This window comes from Dioscorea cayenensis, chromosome 26 (assembly GCF_009730915.1).
Source record: "Dioscorea cayenensis subsp. rotundata cultivar TDr96_F1 chromosome 26, TDr96_F1_v2_PseudoChromosome.rev07_lg8_w22 25.fasta, whole genome shotgun sequence".
In the NCBI taxonomy this organism is placed as follows: Eukaryota; Viridiplantae; Streptophyta; class Magnoliopsida; order Dioscoreales; family Dioscoreaceae; genus Dioscorea; species Dioscorea cayenensis.
This window is the reverse complement of record NC_052496.1, coordinates 933,162-943,703: the sequence shown is the minus strand read 5'-3', so window position 1 is coordinate 943,703 and position 10,542 is coordinate 933,162. Positions and strand designations below refer to the sequence as shown.

The window sequence follows — 10,542 nt, the reverse complement described above, 5'->3', positions numbered from 1 at the left end:
GATAAACAAATTTGTTGTTTGAACAAGTTACCATGGCAACAATTCTTGGATTCTTAAGTTTTTTCGACTTCAACTTTGTTCCGGAACAGGTACATCAACAGATTGGTTGCTACAAAACTCAGATGACTCCAGGAAGCACACAACCAAAATTGTCAAGATAACATTTAGAATCATTCGTTACATGTTGAACATGAAATAAATCATGCCACATAATTAAAAGATCCTCACAACATAATCATCCATGAACAGATCATTTGCCTTCCTATCTGTAGCTTATTACTACCACGGAAGTAACAGAATGCTGTGCAAACCCACAAGCTGTATCATTCTCCGATGGACACAATCATGCTGCACAGACTTAATAACATTTTATGATCATTGAACAGCTCATCCTAATCTCCATTTCTACTTGTTTAATCCAGCATGATGATCTTCGGCCGCTTGTTGGGCTTTTTATTACCCAACGAGTGCTTTTTATCTGAATTTGGCTTCTCAGACTTGTCAAATGAATCATCATGTTCACTTTCACTTTCACTTTCACTTTCATCTCCATCTTCATCTGTATCATCAGAGCTTGAGCAATCGCTGCATGTAGAGGATTTAGTTGGATGAATGTTCCCGATGGCAACCTCTGCTGCTGCTACAGCATCTTGATTATGAAGATCAGCAATGCCCAGGAGCAAATCCTATCCAATTTTTGAACAGGGTATTAGCTTGCAGTGAATAGACATAAGAAGCTTACTAGTTGTGCAGGCCAACAGACAGATTTACCATTTCGATGCATTCTTGTTCATTTCCATCAAGAAATTCAAGATCATATTTTGCGCGAGAATGTTCCTATAACAGAGCAATTGGTTGTTCAAAAGCAATGTAATAATAACCATTAGTGTTTTGCTTCCAAGAGAAAGCCTGTCCATACCTTAACATCATGCTCCAGTTTCTCATTAGCTTTAGCCATGACTCCCAAGAAGTCCTTCACTTTACCAAGAACTGCAAGTGAAAACTAACAGACTTATAGAGAGATGGAGCAAAAAGAGGGGGCCAAAGTACCAGCTACTATCCATTCTAGTCAAGGCACTTGAGAAATATTCACCTTTTTCTGAATGAAAAGTCGATCGAACTAGAGCTATACAAAGTGGAAAAGGCATTCTTCTAGGACCATTTTTCTAGATACTAGATTAAATAAAATTTTGTTTATGAGAACAATTCAATAAGTCCTTTGGTAAAAAAACCTACCAGTTACCTTATGAATCACAGGTTAAACAATTTTCCAAAGAAACAAAAGAGTGATGAGGGTGAGAGAGAAACCAGCAAATATATCAACATCAAATGTGGCCAAAAACTCACCATAAATGATCAAAACATGAAAGAATAATTAAATAAAAAAAGAAAAAAAGAAATATCCCCAGGATAAATAATCTTAGTGAAAACGTTTCCCTATAACCCAATTCATGAAAAGAAGGGTTAAAAAAACCCCAACCTTTCTGATATATAGTGGAAATCTTCCTAATCAAATGGATCTATAACTATTTTTAAAGTTACAATTCCAGTTTCAGCAATCTATAATCCTCTCTTTCTCTTATTCATTGATGATGTAGAGAAACTGGTTATTATAAAACACCAAGAAAATGGAGTAATAAGTAGACCAATCCCCACAGATCACAAGGTGGTAAGTCCCAATGAAGACCGAAAAGATTATCTTTAAAGCCTCAATGCAACAAACATGAATTTTCAAACAATCATCACAAAAATTAAATAAAAAAACATGCTAATAAGAGATATCTAAACCTTGGCTTGTAGGAACCACAGCAGTCAAAGGATTTCTCTTCTGATCCACAGCGCGTTTTTTTTCTTCTCTTTGAGTCTTACAGTCCTTGTTACTAACTAGAAGAGATTCTGAGAAAAAAAAATCAACGAAAAAAAAGGCATAAATTTGCGACCTTTGATCGCCAGATCTCAAACAAAAAGCAGAGCAGAGAGAAAGAGATCTGCGATAATTACCTAAGACGGAAGGCTTCGAAGAACTATCCGAGAAATCGAGAAGCTCTTTGCTCGTGGACGCCATTAGAGAGCTTCAAATCGATGGAGAAGAGCAGCGGAACCGTAGTTCACGTTGAAGCGCTTAAACCCTAATTTCTGGTGCGCTTTTTTCGCGGGTTTTGATGATTTTGGGCTTTTCTAAGGCTTAACATAAACCGGGTTCTGTCTAAGAAAGCAGTTTATTTATAAACCCCCGAGAAATTTAAAATTTTTTTCTTATATGCCTTAGGCATTGATTTGTTGAATAAAATAATAATAATAATAATAATAATAATAATTCAAATATTAGTTTTTTTAATTATCAAAATTAATCATGCTCATTTTTTTTAATGTCTACAGCATTATCAAAAGAAAAGGGAATCAAGTGGGAAGATACAACCATCAGTCTCGAGTTTTTAGGATTTTGTGAGTGTGATTCTGGTGATATAACACCCAACTTGACGTGACGATTAATTGATTATGACTGACGAAGACAAACTCCTTGGGCTTTAGATTCTCTTAGCTTCTATTTTTTTCATTTTACTATTTTCGTCTATCCAACACTAATGGATTTGTTTTCTTGCTCTTCTATTTTGTTTGTCTACTTTGAAACTCTATTTAATTGCTCGTTTTTTTATTGAAAAATTTTGGTTTATTCACTTCCTCAAAAAAAAAAACAAAAAATTGAATGAATAAATATAATAAAAAAATAAAAAAATAATTTTTTTTAACTAAAAATAAAAATAACTAAATAACAAATAAATAAATAAATAAAATGATTATAAACCATATAAATTCTTAAGGAAAATTGGCGTTCGAGTTTTTTTTTTTAAAAAAGAACAAACCATAGGAAATTAATGTGAACTTCTAAAATTTTAAAATTATATATAACAACCTCAACAACTGATTATAACCTATTATAAGGTTATGCAGTTAAATCTCTAAAATCATTAAAAAAAAAAATACTTATAGTAAAAATAGTCATAAATTACATTGTATATGTCCGTACTTTATTTTTATTTATCCATTTTATCATTAAAAAAAAAATTGTGTATGAGAAAACAAAAACTTATTTCAATAAGTAAATCAATAAATAATTTTCTTTTCCTTATCAAGATACACATAAAATTAGTCATTTTCTCAGTGGCCTAATATATACATATATAACTTCTAATGGAGGAGTTTGGCTTTTCTAATAAAATAAGCATCATAATCATAGTGACAATGAAGCTAGTTTGTCTTTGTGTATAATATTTAACATGCTAAATAAATTCGTCTGGATTTCCATAAGGGATTGCATAATAAAATCCACAGGGAATTCTAAGAAGGATACAAGAAATGCTTATAATCATCAAAGAACCATATATCAATGGCCGGCTACCAAAGCAGCTTGATACCAAAATATACAAACAAACATAAGAGTGCTTGCCAAGCACCAGGCTTGTCACAATAACAAACAATACAAAGAGAATCAACAAACACATGCCATGGTTTCTTGTTGTCTTCTTCTTCCTTTTATCTCTTTTCACTATTAGTGATGATTTTAGTGAAAGTATACTCACTAGCTTTTTGTTTGTCTGTTTGATTGTGAAGCAAAAGCACGGTATCAACCGCCAAGTATTCGTTTGATACCTGCACGCTGTTCCGGAGCAAGTCTGGAGGGGAATTTGACTTCAAATTTGATCCTTAAGTTTCCCTTCCTGCCTGGCTCCCTGATAATTGGCATTCCTTCTTTGGCCACAACAAGCTCGAACCCTGGGCTCACCACGTCATTGACTGGAATTGATAGCTCACGGCCATCCAATGCAGTGAGCTCCACCAAGGTTCCCCCCAATGCCTCGGCCAATGAGATCTTCTGGTTAACTATAAGATCATTGCCGTCCCTCTTAAACACCTCATGAGGCTTTTCATCGATCACAAAGACAAGGTCTGCAGGGAGGAGGTTTACTTGTTCATTGCCTTTGTCAGGGAATGTGATCTTAGTTCCTTTCTTCCATCCAGGCTTTATGTCGATTGTTAGTATCTCAGACTCGGGCACCAGTCGTCTGGATAAAATTGCGACAAAAAGAAACAAAAGCAGCAAAGATCCACAATCAGTAAATGATTTGTGATGCAAGAATTATCATTTCAAACCATACCCATGGAGGAATTGGTCTTGAAATGCTTTGGTTAAATTCACGTAAGCTTAATTTAAAAATATCTACTAGAAGGCAATGACAATACGAAGATGATTACACTGGTTTTATCTGAAGTTAGAATGAACATCTTCAAGCGTTGTCATTTAAATGCAAACTCAGTAGTATCTAGAGTGGATGCCTTAAAAGCCGCAACATAATTTATATGAACTTGTGAAGTCATGATACATACGCTTTAAAAGTTAATAGACAAAGATAATGTGCATGTGCAAGGAACATCATATCGGAGCTGGCATGGCATTTGGGATACACATGCAGTGGTGCAGAAAATATAATAATTCTGAGAGAAAGGAATAAGTAAATTACCTGAAAATAAATATAACAACATAAGAATCGATGCATTGAACTATGGGCATGATTGAGTGGATTTGATCAATAAATCACATAGCTTGGCAATTATTACTTAACTAAAGTGTGCACCTTTGTTTTCCAACTTTGAATATGAAAGACAATGATATGTCTAGGTGGAAGAATAAAAATGCATGTTATACCCGCTTGCGTCCAGGACATTTCGAGATATCTTCATTTTCCTGGTTGAACCAGTGTAAAGCTCTTCAAGGCTGCAAGGCAGTTTGCTCTCCACCGGTGGTGCTTTCCTTAAATGGCCTCCCATGCCAGTTCCAACACCCTCATTATATGAACGGAAGACATTCTCTGTCCCGCCGAAACTACCAAAGATGCTCCCTCCATCTCCTTGAAACCTCATGGACTTTGCACGCCCCATGGAACCAAATCCAAATGGACTACTCCCAAAGAATTCTGCGAATATATCTTCTGCATTGCGAGGATTGAATATGAAGTCATTAGCTGCAGAGGCTGCAGAACCAGGGGCAGGCATGCCCTTCAATCCCTCTTCTCCATATTGGTCATACACTGATCTTTTTTGAGGATCACTCAAGACCTAAAACAAAAAGAACCGAACATAAAATGCCCACAAATTTGACAAACATCCTTAATGGAAACTCAGTTTTACATGGAAACAACTGATCAATCCTAAAAGAGACAAGCTGCAAGCAAGTTGAATTCTATTGAATTTGCTTTAAAAAAGGCCAAGAAAACATAAAACATAGATTGTGATAAAACAATAGAAGCACCAGAGCAAGTTCAAAATTCATGGAAAGTTTCTAACTTTAAGCATTACAGAGAGTAAAGAAAGGCACAGACATTCTGATTTCTTGGATAACTTTTAATTTGCAATCAATTTTGCTAATTTTCATCAGAATGAACAATCATAACTCTAGGGGGGAAAATCAAATGGCAATGAGAGAAAGCAAACAAGGATCTAAGATCATTGCCTCATAGGCTTCAGAAATCTGCTTGAATTTGGCCTCGGCTTCCACCTTGTTTCCTGGGTTCTTGTCGGGGTGCCACGTCATCGCAAGCCTGCGGTAGGCCTTCTTGAGATCCTCGTCGGTGGCGCTCCGGTTCACCTTCAATACGTTATAGTAATCAACCCCCATTTCTGACCCACTCCAATGAAACCCTAACCCTAAATCACCTTCCTTCCAATTCTAGCAGAAGCTCAATACTAATCAAATAAATTGTATCAGCAATCTGCTAATGAGACAAATTTTTGGAGCTAGGACTGCTTCAAAGATGGGAATTTGGAATTAATGCTTGGATTATTCGAGAAAAAATCATCAGAAATGCTTTGAAAATGGAGGGATCCATTGATTCTGACGGTAAAATTGGGAGCTTTTTTAGAGGCAGGTGAGGGAGAGGAGGAGAAGGAGAAGCAACGGACAAAGGCATAAGGCAAGCAATCTCCCGCACAACGGACTGAACCGGGCCGAATAGAGATTTGGGCCGTTTTACCCGCCATTTTGGTCGGCTAACGGTTGGTACGGACGAACGAGCACCCGCGTTTCTGTGGAAGGCCAATTTGTCTACCTTTTTTTCATTTTTTTTAAAAATATTTATTTATTTATTTATTTTTTTAATATATATATATATATATTACTTAGAACCTAAGCCCGTTTTTAGTGGGCTTAGGCCCAGTACTGTTACCGTGTTGGAAGATGGATAACATGAGATGTTGTGCAATGTCTAAGCTCGGAAGCACCATGGCCACAGCTCTGCTCTCCCCTCCTCCCTCCTTTCCTCTGTGCTCACTTCTCTCTTCTTCTAGGTAACTACAATCTCACAAATTGTTCTCTTTTTTTGCTTTTCGAAATATTATCTGTTTTTTATCATTCTGAAATTTTGATCTTGTTGGTTGGTCTTCATCTGCTTCAGATATCACTGCCAGATTTCTAGAAGTAATGGTAAAAATCAATCTTCAAAGAAAGCCAACCTTGTTGTTTACTCTTCTCAAATTCCCAATTCTAGAAACAGCTTGCTGAGAAGGGATTTGTTGCTGTTTGGCCTCTTCTCCCACCCGGCTGTCTTCTTCCCACCCTCCGGTATGAATTTTGTTCTTTAGTTTTATTCTGTTTTTTTTTAAATGTCACTCACTTCCAAAATCCGCTCTTTTGAAATTGTAAGTTTCTGAATAGTAATTTGATTTAAAGATTGTATCTTTTTAGTTGGAAGGTGGATTCACACATGATTCAAAGTGGTTGTTGTTTGGTTTGGTCATTGTCCGGGTTTCTTTTTGCAGATTTGCTTGCTGAAGTTGAGTTGAATGAAGATGTGAAGATGGGCTTACTTGTTGATGACATAAATGCTTATTCTTTCCAATACCCTATGGAGTTGCCTAAGAAGAAGTTCTCCTTCAAATGGTGCATTCTTATGACAAATCACGTTCCACATTTTGCTAAAGTTGAAGCTTACATGTCTTCACTGCTTGGGGATTTGCATATCACTCATTTGAAACTTGAAATATTATCTTCTCAGGCAATAAATAATTCATTTATAATCAAAAATTTGCCACTCCAAAAGTGTTGGGATTTTTCGAAGTTTGCTACATTACAATGAATTTTGTAAGCTGCTTAGCCTGTAGCCTTGTTAGTATACTATGATTTCATTCAGTAGTAAGACAACCTTGTGCTCAAAAATTGCTCAAAGCTGGAATTTTGATTTATCATGGCATTTTGTCAAAGATATATGATTTTTAAGTCCTCAATGTTGATTTTTTTAGTCTAGTCCACGGAGCCTTTCCAAACATTTTTTTTTAATTTTTATTTTTATTATGGAGATCTAAAAGCAGCAGATGCATTCAAGGATATGCATATCTTAGCTTTTATTTAGCAGAACACATCATCCTGGATGCCTCATACACTCGTTTCATTTATTTATTTATTTAATTGTTTGAAGGGTGGAATCCAGAAAACCAGAACGATATTCATCCGCTGCACCACTCTCACGTAAGTTGACCAAACACCTCTATTGAATCCAACTTTAATTTTCATTCATTTGAGATCTGCTTTTATGTACTTATTGAATAAATGTATGTTGGACAGCTAATGCTCGACAGCGAATTGTATCTGAGCGTGTTGACATGATCCATAACCTTGTTATTTCTGTATCGGTAACTATTAAATCCTAAATAATCTCTGTACAGAAAGTTCAGCTGTTAGATTAATGTGGAGTTCAGTTCTGTTTGCTGTTATGGAAGCAAGCACCTGAAGGGTGCAAACAAGTAAGCCCAGATTTTTCTTCCTCAGTGACTTCATAAAGAATGTACGGCCTCTTGTTTTGCACCGTTCATGTGTTTCCTTCCATTAGTGGGCAAATAATTTAAATTAAAGCTTTGTTGCTTTTATACTTTTGGTGCAGGTTGGTCCTCCCAATTCACGTCTTCTCACTTCAAAAGACAAAAACACTTGGAATGCAAAAGATGTTGCAGATTCTGTTTTGTCTGACAAGTCTGCTCTGGTATAAACTACTCAATCATACTATACTAATCAATAGTATATCCTTATTGCAATCAATAAATAACTAGCATGCTGAATGAATATAGCTGAAGGAGAAGATACTGTACTTGTTATTATATTAACTACATGATCCCATTGTATTATATATTCATAATTAAAATGCTCATTGTCACCCTATATGGACAAAACACTTTTTATGGTCTTAAATTGTATTATATGTTTGCTTTACCCATCCAAAATGTAAGCATGGGCATAGAAATGTTCCTGCCAATTGATTCCTTGCCAACTTTTAACTTCAATACAGTGTGCCCTTTTTTTAAAACGGTTAATAAACCACATTATTTATTTTTAGCTTTAATGCTATGCGCCATCGGAATATATCAAATAGGTTCTCAGTTCTGCCATTCCTTTGAATCTAAATTTTATGTTACTTGGTTAACCTGCATTTGCATTGATTTGTATGAAGCCTGCGCTCTGCAATGAAATAGCACGAGGATTTTTTTTTTTTTCTTCTGAATAAGACTCATATGCTCATTTCAAGTGAATATATATCTCTGCATCGCTGGATGATATCCATACATCTAAACTTTATATAATTTCTCCAAAATGATGTTTATCATGCTTTATTTAGACATATAGCAATAGGGATTGGTAAGTTTGGCTGTTATGTTGTGTGTGGTATGATATTTAGGTGGTCTCACGGTAAGCAATTATTGTGCAGCCAGTTGCAACAAGCCAGCGTATGGTTGAGAGTTCTGTTCTTGATGCACATTCAAGCATAGTAAGCTAAGATAATTACTCACATGTCCTTTTTCTCCTGAACTAAGTCTGGTTTTATGACACCCCTTGTAATGTGGCTTTTTGGTCACTTCTTTTAGGTTGATGGTGAGCCTTATTGGTACTATGAGTACATTGTTCGAAAGTCACCCACCCCGACTGTGAGTTTCTTTATTCACTTTAGCTACAATAAGGGAAATGATTGGCCTGAATTCTACAAAGAATAAAGAGCATGGCTTTCAGTAGTCATTTAGTGATGTTTTTGATGTCTAACAGGTGCAAGAATCCAACCTTTACAGGCATAATCTGGCTGCGACAGCTGAGAGAGATGGTAATTTTAAAGGCCTTATCATGAAACTAATTGTGTTCACTGCTATTTCACACTGAGCAAAAGTAATCTCTTAAAATATACGTGAGAAATCATCCAACCTATCTGAAGTTTCTTCTCCTATATTATATTATCACTGGCATAATTAAACTCCACGATTTTTCTTTGCTCATGAATTGCCGTTTATTATGCCCTGAAATATGTACCATATATATAAAGGATCTTCAGTTGACATGAATTTTGTTACGTATGATTACTGATGTGCTAAAAAATGCAATACAGTTTTAACTTTCACCACCTAATTCTGAGAACTAAGTTATTTAGAAGAAATAAATTATATAGTGAAATGTCATACCAGAAGAAGTATCATGTTGTCTGATTCCTGCTTTCTTATATTTTAATTTTATCACAGGCTATTTATACTCTTTGAACGCTTCAACTTTAAGCAAGCAATGGGAGTTTGTAAGTTCTTCAGTGCTCAGTTAATTATGCTTCACATCCTTCATTATCTTTGCCTTATCATGAACCACAGCTTTTTCAATTCAATCTCATGAAGTGTTTTCTCTTGAATATGCCCATCTATAAGTAGTTTGACATGACCCTCATCAACCTGATAATTAATAAATATCTGCATTCTTTAATGATTATTCTATGATGAGTTGTTGTATGTCATCAATTGCAAATATTTATTTCAATGATTAGTCTCTCAAGTGATATTCAGAGAGAAATTGCTTGTGATGCAGATGGGACCCTACTTGGAGAAAACAGTGGCTTCCTTTCGCCTTGTTCCACCCACAGACAATTATGTTCCTCCATATAAGGATCCTTGGAGATTTTGGTGATGATTTTTTATCGTTCGTTTTTTAGAAATGACTTAAACTCTGACAATTTTTTGTAAGTGAGCGTCACTCCAATTTTTTATCGTTTTATCTTTTTTCAATACTGAGCAGTGAGTGATATTAGTTAGAGCAATCAGTTCTCTTTCTCCATTCTGTAAGTCAATAAACTTGTGTGGATTGATTGCCACCTTTGCTGTGTGTGCATTTTTGAAAGTCGTGCTGATGTGACCAGCCAGCCTACCTCCCTGCAGACATGAGAGGCCGCTAGCTGTTTGTTGTATTATTGATTTATTGTTATTGAATTCTGTGGTTCCCTCCCTCCGATCAACGTCTGATTGATGTTGGCGCCACCAAGCACTCCATCATTGAGCCACGTAACGGGCCAGATTGCAAATGATTTGGATTAGCCTTTGATATATATATATATATATTCATCAATTTTCGGTGATTACATCGGTAATGACATAAAAAAAAATTATCCACGGTTGAAAAGTTGCACTATTCCATTATAGTTGTTTTCTGCAGTTTAAAGATCTTTGGATCTTGGCTAGTGGGGCACCCATGGGCAA

General features: G+C 35.7%; 3 protein-coding genes across 3 annotated transcripts; 1 reads left to right on the top strand and 2 right to left on the bottom strand.

The window, feature by feature from the left end:
• Window positions 1-131: 131 nt before the first annotated feature.
• LOC120253166 lies at window positions 132-2,202 on the bottom strand. The gene is made up of 5 exons (XM_039261482.1): window positions 2,002-2,202; window positions 1,789-1,896; window positions 920-990; window positions 772-837; window positions 132-686 (listed from the first exon to the last, which is right to left on the bottom strand). The coding sequence occupies exons 1-5, from the start codon at window positions 2,063-2,065 to the stop codon at window positions 414-416; spliced, it is 582 nt and encodes a 193-aa protein (XP_039117416.1). The 5' UTR covers window positions 2,066-2,202; the 3' UTR covers window positions 132-413.
• Window positions 2,203-3,304: 1,102 nt separating this feature from the next.
• On the bottom strand, window positions 3,305-6,048 carry LOC120253029 (dnaJ homolog subfamily B member 4-like). The gene is made up of 3 exons (XM_039261266.1): window positions 5,510-6,048; window positions 4,706-5,115; window positions 3,305-4,064 (listed from the first exon to the last, which is right to left on the bottom strand). Exons 1-3 carry the CDS (start codon window positions 5,672-5,674, stop codon window positions 3,626-3,628), a joined length of 1,014 nt encoding a protein of 337 aa, XP_039117200.1. The 5' UTR covers window positions 5,675-6,048; the 3' UTR covers window positions 3,305-3,625.
• A 178-nt stretch (window positions 6,049-6,226) lies between these two features.
• Window positions 6,227-10,291, top strand: LOC120253036 (psbP domain-containing protein 5, chloroplastic). Its single transcript, XM_039261279.1, has 11 exons — window positions 6,227-6,342; window positions 6,450-6,616; window positions 6,814-6,934; window positions 7,470-7,519; window positions 7,616-7,683; window positions 7,932-8,030; window positions 8,751-8,810; window positions 8,908-8,967; window positions 9,083-9,137; window positions 9,547-9,596; window positions 9,878-10,291. Exons 1-11 carry the CDS (start codon window positions 6,233-6,235, stop codon window positions 9,974-9,976), a joined length of 939 nt encoding a protein of 312 aa, XP_039117213.1. The 5' UTR covers window positions 6,227-6,232; the 3' UTR covers window positions 9,977-10,291.
• The last annotated feature ends 251 nt before the right edge of the window (window positions 10,292-10,542 follow it).